At 38.0% G+C, this 19,805-nt stretch overlaps 1 protein-coding gene across 1 annotated transcript in view; it reads right to left on the bottom strand.

The window, feature by feature from the left end:
- TTC7B (tetratricopeptide repeat domain 7B) overlaps positions 1–19,805 on the bottom strand; it is a gene marked incomplete at its 5' end in the record, with an annotated part of 83,524 nt that overhangs the window by 50,816 nt on the left and 12,903 nt on the right. The window contains 3 exons of the mRNA XM_009875491.1: positions 13,770–13,930; positions 15,120–15,192; positions 19,618–19,675. Of these exons, the coding sequence (XP_009873793.1) occupies positions 13,770–13,930; positions 15,120–15,192; positions 19,618–19,675 (292 nt within the window). The remainder of the gene's footprint in view (positions 1–13,769; positions 13,931–15,119; positions 15,193–19,617; positions 19,676–19,805) is intronic.

The raw sequence follows: 19,805 nt of genomic DNA, 5'->3' as shown, positions 1-19,805 counted from the left end.
TCTTTACTGAAGAGCTTCTTTACTACTTTTATTAGAAAGGAATATGTTTTCCATTAACTGGCTCAGATGATAGTTATCTAGCACATAACTCTCAGAAGAAAGCAACTTGGTATCGATGCAAGATACTTCCCTATAATATCAAATTCTGTTATAGGAAATGGAAGAGGCTACACTGAAAAACATACCACTAGACCAGATACTACTCATGGGAGCTAGTCACCATTAGTAAGGTCAACAAGAAAATGTAGCTCCACTCTACATTACGTTGCCATCAGCAAGCACTAACATTAATGTTTGACTTGAATTTTGGTTATTTTCAAGTGACAACCTCAAGAAAGCACATCATTCATCAAGTATGCAGCAAACTATTCATAATGGAAGCAAACATGATTGTTGGAAGCCACTGTAAATTAAGCTGGATTTCAAAGTTGATGTTCCTAATGGCAGGAAGACAAATGAAGTGCATAGCCTCACAAGATGATGACTGCATATTCCTCTCACACTCAGTAGAAGGTTCTCCACAGAGATTAACTCAGACACCTTCCTGGATAATTAAAGAATGTAAATGCAATGTGACAATAAAGGAGTTAGTCAATTGGTATGCGCATTTATAGGAGTTATAGCATCTGGGAACAGATAATACAGTCAAAAAATACTAATTTAAAAGCAATTTTTAGTAAATTGCAAGATTAAAGAGCGCAAAGGAGGTAAGTATGCATATAAAACTGTTAACCTACTTTCTGTTTTTAAACCCAGGTGTACTTTGTCATTTTCCTCCAGTGCAACCTTAATCATCTTAAGTGAAAAAATTATATGATTGGTCATATGGTTTGTGTGGGAAGACTGAGAATGGTGTAGAGGGTGGGCATGTGTGAAAGCTCAGAACTTTCTTATCCCAAATACAAACTTTGAGGCTGCTAATAGCAACTGCAAACTGCCAGAGGGTTTTCTCAAGAATTTAAGAAATGACATCAAGTATCTCGGCAAGTTACAGCAGCTAAAGCTTTAGTGTTGCACTGAACGTCCTCTGCAGAAACTATCCAACATGTAAAACTAATAATGAATCACACTACCTTAATTGTACAATGTGTGTTAGTGGAACTGAGGAGGAAACAAAAGGCAGGTTGCTGAGTTATTTTAAGAGAATGAGCACCTGTGGATAAGCAAGGTAAATAAGGTCATTTGGAATCTCACCTGATCTCCTGCGGGAGCACAGAACAGAGCAATCAGTTACTCTGTTTAGCTTTCTTCCTATCAGTAACTGGGATTTAAGTATACAGGGAACTATACAGATAATTCATAGTTGTATTTCATTTGGCAGGGCAGTCCAGTCTAGTTATTTGTTTAACTATGTGTGTATCACTGGAATAAAAAATGTCCAGGCCTGTCCACCATTTTACTCAAGAGAAGGGCAAATGACGTGTAACATCCCCTTCCCCTTACACTACCACATCTATTCCACCCCAACCACAAACACACCCACCCAAACAGAAAGACCTGGGTATCAAAACCCAAAGACAAAATCACAGGACTCTACGTCATACAATTCCTTTCCTGTTTCTCCGTACATCAAAAGAAGAGAGCACTTTTTTAGTTTGAAGAGCCTAAAGAAGTTCAATTTTTTTTAAGTTCATCATCATAAAGCACTTTACAGAAGTTACAAAACTTAATAAATTTAGAAGCACTGAATTCAGGAGTCATTCAGGAAAGAAGATAATCATAATGTATACCTTATTATGTGCAGTTTATAGATAGAGTGAATTTACATTAACAGCCTTCAAGCATTTCAGCATTTTGTAGCAGGGAGAAGGCATAGGGTCAGTAAATCACTAAGATTCATCACGCAAGAGCTAAGGGAAAAAACAAGGAGATAGAAAGGGAGGAAAATTAACTTAAAAAAATACTTAAACATGTATAAAATAGCAGGGATCTGTGCAACAAAAACGTAAGAACATGGACTACAAGTGCAGGATTCAAGGGCAAGATAGCAGAAGACAAATACACTTGTAAGAATTCAAGCAACACATCAGAGTGTATGTTTCTGGATGCACTTGGTACACCTGCAACATCTGTTTCTTATGCATTACAGCAAACAAGGGGATTGGATGGTTCCATGTTTCCCAAAATGCAAACTATAAACAAAGTACGATCGAAAAATATTTGTAATTCTAATAAAGAATGGCTAGGCAACTGTATCTACTGGGGGACAAAAAAAGTTCACTGGTGTGGGATTATCCCTACTAAGGCAAAAGTAATCTTTGACTAGAAAAGGTTGCAGTTATAAAGTCATACACAGCAGTTACCCTGAGTCCAAGAAATATTTTGACTACGAATCATAAAATAACTAAGACACTTCAGAAAATTGAGATGAGATGTTAACTTGAAAATGAAAACCTGCCAACTAAATGTTCACTTAAAGGGGGAAGGAAGGGGGCCAGAGGCAGAAGGAACTCCATGTGACAAACAGGTCTCTCAAATTAATTTAATTCTTCCAGGTTCCCCTGAAGGTGGCTGAAGGTTATGAGCTAATAACAAGATAAACAAGCAGCTCAGGGACAAGTACTGTGAGGAAGGTTTTAGAAAGCATGAGGTATATCATCTGAAAAATGATCTTCCAAAAAGTCATCTTCAAACATCTGTGGAAACTTTTTTGGAATACAGCCTGCACTACTGACACAGAGAATCTTAAACTTTAGAGGGACATTTTCATGCCTCTTTTTAATACACTTTCAAAGATAGTGAAGAACTGATAAAAACTACCATGAGAAAGGATGATGAAAATAAAGCTGCACATTTTATGAGTATCACGAATTAGCTGGTTGTGTCTGTAGGAGCCAGAGGTTTAAAACCATGGTGCAGAACAAAACATGACAGAGTAACCACAGCATGGTGAGACACCATTTGTAACTAAGAATGCAAGTATGGAGGAACAGAAAATATTCAAAATATAAATAAAGAGTAGAACGATGTGTGTCAGTTACATGTCAAACTGGAAAAAATATAACAGATAACAAGAAGAGAAATCTGTTTGGGTCAAATCCTCTGGGGAAGGGAAGCAGGTAAAATAGGTTCTCATAAAGCCATTACATTAATGGGGCATTTGTTCCAGCATCAGTGTTTAATATGGATGCAGATCTTTCATGTTAGATAAAAATAAAGCAAATTATATCATTTTAGGAAACTAAGTACTCAGACACAAAATAGAGAACAAATCAAACCTTTAAGTGAAAGGCTTAGTTATTCTTGGAGGTAATAGCTGATAAATTTATTAAATAGCTACTGAAGCATCAAATGACTCCATTACTTCAAGACTGTTCTCAGTAACTAATGAGGACATTATAAAGCAGCTGCTCATAACCTAATCCATATTTTACTGTATTTTTATTTAAATAAAGAATGAAAAAATCTCCAACAGGTTTATAACTAGATCTTTGAATTCCAGAAGCATACACCCAAACAATCTGACAGTGAAGGTTAGCAAAGACATTCAAAATACAGCAGAAGCTTGACATTTAACATAAAAATGCTAAAATATTTAAGGATCTGTGTTTCAAGCTAAAGGGGTAAGACATGATGTTTGACAAGCCAACCACTGATAATATGGTGCAAGACACAATAAACGTGCAGAGATCCTATCCAGAATAGCAGAGGACAGACAGGGGAGAGAAGAGAAAGAAAAATCAGCACAGGAAACTGCACCTGAGGTACCATGATAAAAATGAAAGTTAAGCTATACCTGAACAAGTTAGTATACAAAAAGGCTTTTGTTTTGTGCCTCAGTAAGAAAAAGAAAATGTGTATACTAAACAGGGACAACGGGATGAAAATTAAACATATTCAGGAATGAACCCTGTCCTGGTTTGAGCTAAACAGAACCAATTCTGTTTAGTGATGTTACCTTTCAGCTCAGTCTCTTCTAAGAGGCTGCACTTTCTGAAGGTACCAGCATGTTTCTGCAGACACTGTCTGCTACTAGAAGTGATAGTGCCTGATGTTTAGAGTTACTGCCGTGGATTGGGATGCAGAGAGGCCCTTTCTTACTAGACTTGTTCCTACAGTGACCACGGTCACTGTTGGCTCTTGTGTGCCGTGTTGGGGGTGCTGGGAAGTAGCAGGGGTCACAAGGAAGTACAAGGTTGCACCTCCAGTGAGTGACAGACAGGACAGGTGACCAACAAGAGTATTCCATTCCATGTACATTATATTTGGTATAAAGCTGAGAGATCATGAGGGTTAAGTTTTCTTCTCCAATGGTTAGCATCTGAGGACTGCATTTGTTCTTCTGTCTTTGATCCCAATCCTGAGTTCCCAAATCCAGCTCCTGTGTCCAGCTCCCCTCTGCCGCTGAGCCTGGGGCTTCCCCCGTGCCGCCTGCTCTGCAGCACCAGTGAGGATTGCTATGGCAGGGAGGAATCAGGTTCGATACCAGTTTTGTATATATTTATCATTATTTACATTCCTTATCAGTACTATTATTGTTTCATTAAAGCTGCTTTAGTTTTCTTTTCCAACCCATAAGTCTTTCTACCTTATTCTGTTTCCCTTCCCATTTTTGGGAGGGAGAGGGAGCATCTGTCAGTGTTTAGTGGCCAGTCCAGCCCTAACTGTTTAGAAATCCCCAAACTCCACCATAATCCTTGTCTACATTGTCTCAGATATGGAATTAATGATAAATGGAGAATAGAAATACTTTAAAAATTATTCAAGTCAATGCAGACAAAAATAAATTATTTCTCAGAATTAAGGAAACAGTGACACATAAGATTGCCCTTTCTCAAGTAAAAACTTCAAAGAAAATATCACTTCTGTAATGACTAGGGAACAGCAACTATACAGCTGATGCTTTTTTTTTCCAAGAGAGAAGGCACAGATGAACACATGCAATCTTAATAACATATAAAAATTGATAAAAGAATAGCACACAAAAAATGAAAGGAGCACTAGATAACAATGTTAATGGAAAAATGGGTTATAGATCAAGTTTAATAAAGAGATGGTTGTACCAAACAACTGTGTAACAGTTACTCCAAATCAGAGCTGCTTAACAGCCAGGTTCATCAAGGTGAAACAGCTGTGAAGAGGGCAGATGCAATTCAAACATATACATTGAAGCAGAAAGAGGAGGAGACAGTGCCATTGTACAATACCTCAGCAAGACCACATCTGGAATGTTATACATAAGTCTCATTAGAACAGTTAAAAACACACACATGAGAAATTTCGAATTGGAGCAGCTGCAGAGAAAAGCAGTAAGGGTGATGAACCGATTGGAGACTGCAGAGTATGAAAAATAATTCATCTAGTCAGTCTAGCAAAAAAAAGCCAAGAAAAGGTACAAATTCTACGTATAAACACAGATGAGACAAGCACCAGGAGGGGAAAAGAATAATACTTCTAGAGGACAATGTTTCCACTAAAAAAGTAAATATAAAGACTATACAGACTATTAAAACATTAAGGGTGGAGATCAGGTCTCCATATTCTAAATGAAATAGTAGAAAGGACTGCTTCCTCATAGTTTAATTTTGGATAAACTGCAGAAGAGGTGGAGCAAATAATCTAACCATTCTCTAGAATACAGCTGCTAAGTTCATGAAAAGTATTTTAGATAGGACAACTATAATAATGGAGCCTTGTGACTTCTGAGGTTCTCGCTAGTACTCGATTTTCCAACCAGTACGAACTAATCTACTAAATCACGATCTGAAGCTTTCCCTTTGACCAACTACTGGAGTTTGTAGCATAGTTAAGAGCTTGAGAATCTCCAAAAAAACACCGGTGCCTTAATTAGAATTACAGAATATTTTGGGATGGAAAGGACCTTAAAAAGCCATCTGGTCCAAACCCCCTGCAGTGAGCAGGGACATATCCAACGAGATCAGGTTGCTCAGAGCCCCATCCAAGCCAACCCTGACTGTTTAAGGGATGGGACTTCTACCATCTCTCCTGGCAACCTGGATCAGCCATAGCTAGATGTCTCTAATCCACACACTACTCCATGGAACAGACCTGCTGCCTTTCATTACCCAAGTCTTTCTTCAAATCTGGCAATATAACATGGTATCTATTATTCTCCCAAAAGATCTGCTAGATTAGTGTCTCTCAACACAGTAGTAATCAGTCAACTTTTAATTCCACTAGACGATGACTTCCAAATGGTACATAGCCCTGTAACCTGATCAAAACTAAACAGAATGCTCTATTTTATCTATAAGATGTATGCTCTAATTTATGCATCATATACTCTCCAAATGAAAAGATACTTATTACAGCACAGTAGGAAACTTTCTAAACAATTTGTTCAAGCGGCACAGCTTAATAGCTGTCAAGCTGGTTTTCTTTTAAAAAACCCCAGCATTTAGCGATAGGCACAAATACAGCCTTTGCACTCTAATGTGGAAATACTTCATAGAAACAACTGACCAAGAAGCAAGTAAGGAGACAGGTAACTGAACACGAACTTCCAACAAAGCGTTTACTACTGACCATGAAGTCACCAGTATTACGAAGCGCTTAGTAAAGAACAACATAAAAACAAATAAAAGATCAATTCAAATTAAGAACAAAAATACAGTCTTAATGAAGAGTGCAACTGAAACAAGTCACCACATGCTGTAATGGCTTCTCCAATTTCTTGATATATTCTTACCAAGATCTGACATCCTCTGGAAGGTATGCTTTAGTTAAACTTATACTGTTAGAAAAATGAAAGCAAATTTAGCAACATCTGTTATATAGGACAGAGGTTTTAAAATTTGATCCTCCTGGCTTCAACCTCTATTAATTTGAGTATCCAATTCTGACAGTTGTCCCTTTAACACTTGCTGGAGACAGCTTACAGAGTCACATTAGTCGACATCAAAACATCTGCAAAATTTAACCCACGGGGAGAATGACACCATGAAACTAGATAGAATATGAAATGCATGCAGTTTTCTAAAGGATTTACTTACACAGCCAGTGATTTTAGGTGCATCACTCCTATCACCATGATAATCAAATGTACAGAAGGAAATTCATAGAGGTGTCTGCTGCAATTGCAGGTGAACCATTGCACAGCAGGTCTACCTCATTTTGAATATTCAAGGAAAGTGTTATTATCAGGAAATATATAAATAGAAATTGTTCATTATAAAACGTGAAAAATAATCATTTGTAAGTACCCTGAAATAACTTTTTGCATGACTGAACAGATTAATCTTATTTCTGGTCATCTCTTTTGAACTTCTGTGACATTACTACACAATCATTTTCTCTTGCCTTATCCTGAAGCCAGTTTCCTCTATCCCAATTAATCACGTCTGCTTCTCAATTTTGTTGCTGGGTCAGGAATGAGACTCAATGATTCCAGCTGCATGCGCAAGCTAACAAAACACACGTAATGAGAAGAGGCTACTGAACCTCCGAGGAGGTTGATCTGGCGCTTAGGGACATGGTTTAGTGGTGACCTGGCAGTGCCAGGCTAACAGTTGGACTCGATGATCTTAAAGGTCTCTTCCAACCAAAGAGATTCTGTGACCACAGCTATCAGCAATGTCTACTTCAGTATATTTTTCAAGCTGCTTCCATCAGTCTGCTTCGTTCAGGAAATCCAATGGACTGAATGACTGGATGCCCAACACTAGACAACACCAGATAACAGGAGGTCAAGCAAACAAACCCAGTTTTTGTAAAAATCAAAAAAATCATTTAACTTACTAAAACAAGCCTCCTAAAATCTTTCTCAATCCATCACCAAACATACCCAAAAGATGTGAAAGCTGTTCCAAGTGATTCAGGGGAAGTGAAAGATATCTAAAGGGTCAATATTAATCATAAGGGTAATCTACATATGTGTGTATATATACACACACACAGATGAAGTAAAAATAGGCAGTTCAGACTGCTGTTTGAAGCCTGACTTTCAAGCAAGCAAAAGATGCAACAATACGAGCCCTCAATCTCCAGTTAACACAATTTTGTGGAAACCACGGATATGTATCCTTAGTGTGTGATGGATGGCCTCTGCTGGACCCTTTGAAATAGCAGTAGCATTGCTTCTTTGTGAGGAAAAGCAGCAGTCAGTCCTGTGACTTTTGGTGGAGTTTATGTATACTGTATTCCATCTCACAAACTCAGTGTCCTTAAGAAAATGCAAATCTGTAAACTATAATGAAGATAGTTTCTGACTAAAGCCAGAACAAATTAGTTATACTTGAAAACTTTTTGTTTTCCTGCACTGAACACCCTGCGGCAGCCAGCTCATGACCCAAACTGGGATCCTTTCAATCAAGTTTCAAAGAAGAATCTACAGCCTAGCAAATATAATTCAGGGCTAAGACCCTGAGGCCAGTGACCAATTTGTTATATAAAGCAATATAGAATCCAGGTATCAACAATGTCGTTTTTAATGCAGCCCAGCACGAAAAGAAAAAACAAAAGCAACCGATACTGTCTCTCATGACTTACAGAAAAATAATTTCTTAGAACAAATTCATTTAACACCCAAGCCAGACAGGATCAAGATAGAATGGATTTGAAAAAGCATGTAGTCAGATGTTGATAAGAATGCATACACCAACCTGAAAGACATGACTTTGGCAAGCCTAGCAGATCACTACTTTTTGTCCAGTCATATATTAGAGTCCTTTCCTCAAGTAACTCCCAGTGCTGCATTTATCAAGGAAAAAAAAAAATCATGTTTAACCAGCACAATACACTACAGTGTATCTACAGTCAGTCTTGGGAAAACGGAATAGTGTAGTCTATTCCCTTTACTTGATAAATACACCCCCGTCCCACAAAACACCAGTGTATGTATCATCATACACGGCATGTACCAATCAGCTCTTCTGTTATGCCCACCCCGACAACTCCCAGAGGAAAGAATTCTGTAATCAATGGACCAAGAGGGATACTAGAAGGCTCTGCGATTCTGCAAAATCTACTGTAGCTCAAAAGAGCTACAGGGGTTAGGAAGGAAAGGATTTAATAGTTTTCAGAGGAATGACATTTTGGCCTGATGCTTCTGTGAAATATTCTTGGAAGAAAAAAAATTTCTATTGCACTTCAACAAATGTAAATGTTTAAACTGTGAACTTAGTCTTCAGTTGTCTTCAAACCTGTTACCATATGTCTTTCTTTTTTGAGTGTACTTAACATTAAAATAACATGCTTGCACTCCTCAAATAAACCATCTGCTGCTCCCTACTTCTGCTACTTTAAAATCTTGTCAGCTGTTATCCACTGCAGTTCAGTTTTCAGTATAAAATTAGCAATTAATATCTATTATTTATTTTGCCCAATTACACCAGTTTCAGGCACTGTATTTGTCTTTAAGTGCCCCAACACTTGAAATAATGAGGGAACATCAAGCAGCTAAGATGAAGAAAACAGTATCACAAGTATTTCACTGAGAAATCTAATTCTCTCTCCCTTGACTGAGAATCTACTTTTGACGTAGAAACAGACAGAAGTGTTGTTTCAAGATTTCATATAATTCAAAAGACCACTACAATATAGATTCCTCATAACAAGTACATAAAAAGAGAGGAGAGAGTCACGGGAAGGAGTTTGTAAAGAAGGCTCCTTGGGTAACGGCACACAGAACAGTATTACATGTATTGCACAGGAAACACAAGCCCAGTATGAACCAATGCAACACAACCACCGTTACCCTGCATCACCTTGAATACACCTTCAGACTGTAATGAACACGTCTGGGACTGCTTATACATTCAGAGTAGGCAATCATTGGACTAAAATAAATAAAATTCAAGGAAAACCCAAGCAGCTAAGCCTCCCTCACAGTTAAGTACTCTATGTAATTTAGGATACATTGTGGCTCCTTCCTGCCTACTCTCTGCACTCAGGGCAACATGCCCCTGCTTCTGTTTCAAGGGAAATGGATCATCTCACCCAGTCTCCCACATAGTTTGATGGTTGGGGCTCTGAGCTGTATCATCTGTAGGTTCAAATCCTGTCAAGCTGGAGGAGAACTGAACTTCACATTTCTACTACCAGGATAAATTGTCTAAATAACTGTGGGGGAAAAAACAGTGCAACTTCAAATAAATTCAAATGCAGTAGGATCTGACTGAGATTAATTACTCAGATTATTTTGGTGTTGGCACCTTACTCCCACCCATGTCACCAAATCAGGGTATTTAAAATCTTTTCCGTAATCTTAGGCCCTACAGATCTTTTTGACCCTGGATCAAAGCACTCTCAGATTTCGAGAGGCTTCAGAGGTTAGCTAGCATTGAAACGTAGATTGATTGTATCACTCTGAAAAACACAGCTAACTTGTTTATAAGTAGAGTGGTTACAATCTAGCCTTTTAAGCTTACAAAAAGTTTGAACTGAGAGTGCGATAGATATTCAGCAAATATCTTGCATTTTGAGTATTTCTGGAAAGCATTACTACATACCTATTTCACTTTTAGAGGTTTCTTAGATTATCACCCGTAGTTTTGCCAACACCCCTAAAGTTTCAGAGCAGATTGCACATTTATGCTGCCAAAGTAACAAAAAAAATGAAGAACAATCAACTCTCTATTCAAAGAAAAAGCTATACCTTGCTCCTAACAGCAAAATGTGGTATTTGCTCAATCCTTCCACCCCTTTAGATAATGACGGGACAGAAATCTTGGGTTCTGAGGAACTTCTGTCTACTTACCGACCTAGAGACGCACAGAACAAAATCATTATCTGACTGGTCATGTTCGTTCAGCAACTTTCTAGCTTTATAGTGCAGGAAGGTTAACATTAATTTAAGTGTCTTGCTTAGGTATGCTTGCTGTACATCTCAACTACTGAATATGAATTCTAGGAACACAGACTTTCAAATGTTAAAAACTGACAGACAACATATTTACTAATTGATTAAAACAGAGGAATGCTGGAAAATATCCATTTCTCAGCATGACTCACAGAGTATTCTGTGACTTCCTTGCAACCTCTGGCATTTTACAAATATGTAGTATTATAAACTTCTCAAATTTAAGATTCTTTTCAAAGAAAAGCAAAACAAAAACAAGATACAGCTGTTAACAGGGCAGGAAAGCACTCAGTGAAGCAATGCAATAACACCATAGAGGTATGCAGATTAGAATAATCATAAAAGATACAAGAAATAACATAAATCACAAGCCCTATATTTTACTTCGGTATTTCCCAAGTAGAGATTTATTAAGCTGCAAAGTCACGGAAGTATCATTTTGCATAAGGTTAACAGATTCTAACAGAAATACAGAGAATATCAAAGAAACTCTTGTACTAGCTAGCTTACTAGGATTGTAGCTATAACTTAAAGATAAAACATAAAACATAATGGTATTTGATGTGTTTACAAAGGCCAATTAAGTACCATAGACGAATAAGCAAATGTTTCAGAATTCCTAAAAATTAGCAAGCTTTTTAGGAACCCAAGACTGCTAAGAAGTACTGTATTGTTTACCAAAGTTGCAGAATATGAAAATTGAATCAATGACATACCAAGCATTTGTGGTTTATATTTTATATATAAGCACATACACACTGTCAACCATTTCAGGAGCACCAGACAGGGCGTGCAGGAACAGACTGCAAACTTAAGGTTTTGCTGATAAATGCAAAAATAACTTAGTTACATGAAGGAATCAATCCAAATTCATATTATTGACCAGATGTGTCTGTCTGGCTGTCAGTATCAATTGCAGAGAGCATACAAGGAATCTCAATCATATCCTTGACATCTCAGGGAAGCAGAAGTAAGTTGACAGCACTAAAAACAAGACTCGAAAAGATTTTCTAGGGATAAATATAGCTGTATTTCACTTCGAATTCTTCAGCAATTTGTTGCCACATCTGCTGGTGATTCCTACTGCCAACAAATTCCTCTCAAATTATCTGATCTGTACCAGTAGGTTGTAACATAGTATCCTGTGGAATCGCAGAACACTTTCGACCCTAAGAGACCTTCAATGTCATCAAGTCCAACTTTTGTCCTAGCCACATCAACACCACTAAACCATGTCCCTCAGCACAACATCTACCCTTCTCTTAAACACCTCCAGGGGTGGAGACTCAACCACTCCCCCGGGCAGCCTGTTCCCATGCCTGACAACACTTCCAGTACAGAAATTCTTCCTAATATCCAACCAGAACCTCCCCTGGTGCAACTTAAGGCCATTTCCCCTCATCCCATCACTCACCACTAGGGAGAACAGACCAACACCCGCCTTGCTACAGCCTCCTTTCAGGTAGTTGTAGAGAGCGATAAGGTCTCCCCTCAGCCTCCTCTTCTCCAGGATAAACAGCCCCAGATCCCTCAGCCATTCCTCCAAATCCTTCCCTAGCTCGGCAGCCCACCTCTGTACCCTTTCCAGCACCTCAGTGTCGCTCTTGTAGTGAGGGGCCTAAAACTGGACACAGTACTCGAGGTAAAGCTGAGTCCAGGGGCACCTGCTGCTGCTGACACCACCATTCCTGATCCAGGCCAGGATGCCGTTGGCCTTCTTGTCCCCCTGGGCACACTGCTGGCTCATGTTCAGCCGGCTGTCTGTCAACACCCCCAGGTCCCTCTGCCTGGCAGCTCTCCAGCTACTTCTCCCCAAGCCAGTAGTGCTGTCGGCAGTTGTTGTGGCCAAAGGGCAGGACCCGGCATTTGGCCTTTTTGAAATTCATGTGATTGGCCCTGGCCCAGCGATCCAGCCTGTCTAGATCCCTCTGCAGAGCCTCCTTACTCTCAAGCAGATCAGCGCTTCCACCCAGCTTGGAGTCATGTGCAAACTTACTAAGGGTGCACTCTATCCCCTTGTCCAAATCATTGATGAAAATGTTAAACAGGTCTGGGCCCACCATGGTGTTTTTATTATGCAACAGGAATAACAATTCAGAACTACTATTACGACCCATATGATTAATATACTTACATACATCAATAGAAAGACAAGTACTTTTAAAAACAACTCAGGCAACATGTTTAACCACAAGATGCAGTTATAAGCAAGGATGGAAAGGCCATTAAACATATTTGAAAATCTGAGTCACAAGAGGAATTTTAAACATTTTACTGAATGATCCTTTGTTCTCGTATTACAATAGGGAGTACTGCAGTTTCAGAAATACTACTTCTAGATTTTTATTATTCTGAGAGATACAGTAGTTTCTTCTTTGTCATTTACATTGCCACTAAGTGGCAGAAGATGAAACAAGGGACAGACAATGACAGATCACACTGCTTTGAACATATCTGGTTTTAACAATAATAGCATATAGAATTAGGTAACTGATATGTCAGTTGTCATCTATCTTGTTCACTTTAATTATCCATCAGCCAACTTCAGATGACCAGTTATTATACAAGCAAAAGAGGAGATTCTATGTTATGATGCACTTTACAGAACAGATTCCATACAATATGCATAGTTATCTGTGGGATGGGAGAAATCTATCCTAGCCAATGGTAAATTCCTGTTAATGCTTTTTAGAATACTGCATAAAACCAGAAGATAGAAAAATACTCTAAAGCATGCAACAGGGAGAAATTATCTAAATAAAGTGTCTGTAGAAAAAACAAAGCAAGATCAACCATCCAGTTCTAGCCTCTCTTCCAAAACCAAACTCTTATTTGCTATTTAACAAGCCTTCAATAAAAAGCAGACTTGCATTAAATGGGCAGGAGGGAAGACTGTTGGAAAAAAACCCAACAATCTTCAAATCCATCCACTCTTGAGATGAATGAGATGAGAATCTAAGAAAAATAAATATGAGAGAAAGCGTAGAAAGCAAACATGACATTCACTCACATAAAATTTTCTGGATATTCACTCAAGGCCATATCAATGATATTCAAAGCATCATGATAGTGCTTCTGGGCTGATAGCAAGAGTGCAAGGAGATGAAGAGAGTTGGCATCATCTCCTTGTAGCTGCAGAGCCTGACGAACATAACCCAAAGCTTCTGGTATCTGATTAAAAAAATAGCAGAAAAGAAAGCACCGCTATTAGAAAAATTGCCTATTACTTGATTGCACATCCATAAATTTTTCCAAATATTCACCTGGATAACATACAGAATTTCTACAGACTCCTGTAAGACACTACTCAAAAGTTTAAAATGGACCTGACGCTCTATAGTTAACATATTAAAAAAAAACCCAGTTCTCTTAAGCCCTTTAAAATATTCACTTGCTATTCTTTTTCAACAATTAATTTTATTTCTATATAATTTTCAAAGTATTTTAATTGTAATACATAAACTAACATCTACAGCTAGACTGCAACAGTAAGTTTTATTCATATGGGATTTCATTATCTGCTCAGCTGCATGTGCTTTTGCTCAAAGTAAGTAGACTAAGTGTTGAAACCAGGAAATGTAATTAAGCAACACGAGAAGTTTGGAATTCAGAAGTACAGAGTCACAGACTGCTACCGAAAAACAGTTTGTGCTATTAAAGCTACAGTTCATGCCACGGTAGTGTTACATAGTCCAATGTCTTTGCTACTCATTAGCAATGAGAAGTAGTCATCTAGAGCATGTAAACTACCGTTCTCAGAGCTACTTCCTAAAAAAAACACGACACAGGAAAAGGCTCACTGTGACATATACAAAGTAGCTTCACATTATCCAAATTCATGGCATACGTGGCAGAATCCCAAATCCCTTAAACCTAAGAGCTGTACAAGTTGGATTGAGCTCTGATCTGTTTCACAGCTTTAATATACTTTCCAGTTTTTTTAAACAGAATTTTGTAATTTTGTTCACAATAATCAAACGTCCTTCAAGCATCAAAAAAAGGCATGGATTTTAGCAGACTCGCAAGATTTAAGCACTGTCAGGATCACTAAAGACTAGATTCAAGAGTCCCACATTCCACATAACGACATAAATGTTCAGCAATATAAATGCTGAAACAAATAAACTGAATGATTATGTGTTATCTCTGATCCTAGAGCTGGACATACTGCAGAACTCTAGAGAAGCATACAAGACCAAAGGTGTTCAGAAAGAATATTTCAGGTGGGTTTTTTTTTTCATATAGATACACAAGAAAAAACAGGTTTTTATTAAAGAAATCTTCATCCATATCCATCAATAGCTACAAATTCTAATCTTCATATGACAGTGTGAGGCTGCACTTTTAAACCACAACTAACCTGTCTGGATATTGCAAGCTGCAGTGACAAGTAAAATGCTGCCAGATGATCCGTAGGAGACAAACTGTGAGCCCTTAAAAACAAAGAAACAAAACAAAAACCAGTGATTTCTTTCCCATTAATACATGTTAGACACACACACAAATGCAGATATATTCATGTATCCATATTTAGATTTCTTCACTACAAGTATGCTCCTATTTCATATATCATCCCTGATTTAAAGGAAGCACTTTGGGCCATTAGAGAGTTATAATAAAAAAATCATTAAACAGAGCTTCTTACAGAAAAAGAAAGGAAAAAAAAACTAAAAAAATCCCCAAAACCTAAAAAATCCCCCCAAACAACATGTCTTCAAAGGGAAGAATTATGTCATCTGCATGAGAAGTACCGAAGCAATGGCACCGACCCTGACCAGGATGGTTCTAAAGCACAGAACTCAAACAGGAAGAGCAGCAGCAAATTAGATCAGAGTTTTGTTCTTCCTTCAGACTCCCAAAGTTTAAGCACATTCTCAGTCCAGCACACTAAATGGCCTCAGAAGCCAGTCACTCCTTGGTTTTGAGCTGCTCTGAGAGCAGAGCACCTGGCTACGTAGCAACGAAAAGAAATCTAGGCTGGATGGCTTCTTTATTACAGCATTATAGTAAAAGGCAGCATAAGGTCTGTCTCACCATGAGCTTGTGTTTGAAGTTCAGATGAAGAAGTTTATGTTGATGACTGTTTTATAAATCTAACTTTTTGTCCACAAAAATGTTGAGCTGCCCAATAGCAGCAGGGTTCTGTGATTATTCACTCTCAAAATATTTGTAACTACTGCTGTTGCAAGTAACCCCAATTACTAAAACAAAGAAAAAAAATTCCCACCATTTTCTGAAATTTTGTTTTTAATGTTTTTGCCAAATGCACACACTTATGTCTTCTTCATTTTGACACTTATCCTACATAACATGTTCTTGTAATACACCCTACTGTTTTCCCCTGCAATACAATCTGTCTACTGCAAGATATGGCTTGGGCAGGGGGAAGATATATGCTTGAGCATAAAGACAAAAAAAATTATGGCCATACTCCAAAATGATGCGTAGTAAATACAGGGCAGCAAGCCTGGAACTATTTTTTCTACTTAAATTTGCATTCTTTCAAAGGAGGCTGATTTAGAAATAGGATGTGTAATAAACGTCTTAAGAACATCTAATGAGTCGTCTCCATTGAGAGGGAGAAACAAAACTAACTTTTAAGCCATTACAACCGCAAAAGGAACCTTCTGCTTCTGACTTCTGCATTTCTTTCTTCCCAAGTCCAAAGAGACAGTTCCATTAGTTTAGCAGCTACACTCAACAGGTATCAAAGCAGTCTGAATTATTAGAGGACAGTTTCATATTTTGTTAACTATACCTCTAAATTTGAGATTAGAGTCAAATATAAAGCCTAACAGGGTCCAGGATCAGGCCTTTTTTTTTTTAATTTTAGTTCACAAATTAAGCAAGACTAACCAAAATCAAGAGTTTTTAATTCAAAGAGTACTTCTCCAGCCACTCAAGCTTCAGCTAGTGAAAGAGTAAAGCTGTTACTATCTAGCAACCATTTGGTGAGTTCTGTGAAACATCAATTCACACCAACCCCGGGGAAAAGCACTGAAAGTCTTCCAAAATAAAAATAATAAAAAGTTAGTGACACAAGTATGCCCTCAGCACCATGCGAAAATGGCAACAAGCACCTTTGTAAATGCCCACTATCACAAACTGTTAGCCTTGAAATGTGACATAGGCAAGAGTCCAAAATATATTTGACTTCTATTACTTCAGGATTTGGTCTTCTAGGATTAAAAATTCACAAAAAATCCCCAAACAAAAAAAACTTGGCACATCAAAATACTGAGTCCAGTACAGCTGCTTGCTTTATAAACTGTGTAGGAGCTGAATGGAACTTTCAGCTTCTACCTCCTGGAAAATGTTTATTTTGAAGGTGTGAGAAGAGAAAAAGGGCGTAACTCTGGTATGCTGAGCATAACGCACTCTCTGTGGTAACAAGTTTTCGGTAACATCCTATACGTAGTGTTATCAATGCAAGGAAGCATAATGACACAAAGCATGATAACACTGATAGCATTGATAGGGAAGCAGTAATATTATCAACCACACTGAAGTGTATTTCTAGTACAGCTGATCTATCCAGTGTGAGTGTCTCTATGAAAGCAAGCAGGGAAACGTGCTAACATGCAGAACAATCACCTTGCAAAATACACTTTTTCCCTTCTCTTAGAAGGTAGCTATGGGATTTCTGAGATGCAGAAACTCTCCTGTGTGGAGTCCAAGCTACTCATATTAGCAGTATCACTAACAGCAATACTAACAATTCACTAGAGTTTTCAAAACATACACCCTGCACGTTACTAAAACCTCCAAAAGATACTTGAATTAAAAGCCTGTGTACAAGTTCATGCTGAGAAAAGCCAGAAGAAAGGATGAACACATAATCTAACATCAATACCCTGGAACATGCACTTAAAAATACAAAAACTTTGTTTCTAGGAGGTTGAACCAAGTGGGGAAAAACAAAAGAACACAGAAAATCCCAAAGCATCATGAAAGATGTAGAGAAAGCAGATGAAATTAATTCTCACGTTCCCAAGATCTTGTGTATAAGTCTATATTCTGTCAGTTAGCACAAATATTTCAGTGCTCCTTATCAATACAAAACTGAAGTTCCACTCAACCTATAGAGCTGAAGGACAGCTGTAGTGGTTCACTGAAGAGATGCTAGATACACTTTCACATTTCAGCTGGCACTATTTGCTGCTAGGAAGTCTTCAAAACTGAACAGTTAAGAACGTATCAAGAGACTCATTGCTCAGCTGCAGAGAATGAAACAGAAATGTTCCTGGGTGAAAGATGACATAACACACAACCACGGAACAAGACATGAATAGAGTGTGTGAAAGAGTAATTTCACAGTAATAAGAAGCTGAATATCATTTGAAAAACAGTTCTCCTAACGTACTGCATATTGTTTTTTCTCTTCTAACTTAAACTGCTCTTCTTCTAGAGCAATCTAATAAAATATTACCACAATAAGCAGTATGCTACCTATAAAAGCATCCTCATATATACAGGTTGTCAAAACACTGCACAACCTCAACCCTCAGAAAATGGCAATTTTCCAGACAGATTGATAGTAGGAAATGACTCAGAATTTTGGGAATCATATATTTTAATAATATATTCTAAGAATATATTCTAAACTGGAGAGTAGAATCAGCAAGCACTGAACTGGAGGCTTCAGGCTGGGGTTCATTTCATCCCTTGCTATATCCAAGAATCAGCAGAAGAAAGCAACTCATTATTGAAAGCTCAACAGTAGCAAATGGATAGAAATGGCAAGAAATGGTTCGGATAGTATTTCTGAAATAGTGATGATTAAGTCAGCAGTAAGAGAGATGAGTGAGGAACTGAGGTATAAACCAGGAGTTAGTTCAGTTCCAACATGGAGAAAAGAATGCTGAAGTAATAAAAGAACTAGTAAAACCATTAAGGAACAGAAAGAGCAAAGACATGTTAAAATGCATTTACATACAGAGGAATGGTTAAGATAAGACATAAAACAGAAGGACCAGTACATACCAGCCTCACTCAAGTTACCTGTAAAACACTATTTCAACCGTATCCCCTCAAATATAAAATTACTAACAAAAATCTGAGACTTCATATCCACATTAACAAACAAACCAGTTTTCCCGAGACATGCAGGCCTATCTCACGGCAGTACGGTTTTCAAGGTTATATAAACACAAAAAGAGATGTATTTAGACGCTAGAGCACTCCTGCCAGCTTTGCCATCCAGATTTGTTTCTTTGACAATTAGGGTGAAGATGTTCCCGTTCACTTGTTTATCGTCATTTCGTTTGCAGGTACAAACCCTTGAGAATGAACTACAGTCATGCGCAACAGCGCTACTTCTGTGTGAGGCACTTGGAAGATCAGGCATTTGTGCTGTCAAAGCCCACGCTGTTGAATCTCTGGATAAAAGAGATTTCTTTCCCCCTACCTTACTGCCTGCATTTCACCCCTTATACACAGTTGCAGAGCCTCAATTATTGCTGTCTCCATAAAGGCAAGTTTGAAAACCTGCTGTACAATCTGAGCAGCAACCAACTTTTCTAGAAACATACTCACGTGGAAGCATGACTTGGAACCTTGCATCACATGATTTTCCCTTCTAGATCAGAACAGAATACTCCTTTGAGCAAATATTTTGTACTAGAGAGCAGCACAAATGTCTTTAAAATGAAATAAAAGGAAATCCTTAGAAATCAATTCAGATATTTCTGACAGAACATGAAGTAAATGCTAAAGAAATACATTTGTACTTGCGAAGGGAGACTCCCAGAGGTGAAATCCTCATTACACAATCTTTTACAAGTCTCTCTTTTTAACACATAATAAAAGCTTTTCACTACATATAGCAGAGTGAAATGAAAAGATTAACACCCACTCACCTCTGAAATGCAAGAAGAGCCTTTCTCTGCAAGACCTCCTGCATCCCTCGCAAAGATGCTAAAAAGGATATATTTAATCAGTGATCCGCAAGTTCAAGAGACATATTCCACATGCTCACTGAATAAGTTTTAATACATTGACTGAAAATAATGGTTGTGCACAGAAGCTTTAATTTTTAGTCTAGAAT

Source organism: Apaloderma vittatum, unplaced genomic scaffold (assembly GCF_000703405.1).
Source record: "Apaloderma vittatum isolate BGI_N311 unplaced genomic scaffold, ASM70340v1 scaffold8178, whole genome shotgun sequence".
Taxonomy (NCBI): domain Eukaryota; kingdom Metazoa; phylum Chordata; class Aves; order Trogoniformes; family Trogonidae; genus Apaloderma; species Apaloderma vittatum.
Note: the sequence above shows the minus strand (reverse complement) of the source record. Positions and strands in the feature narration are given on the sequence as shown.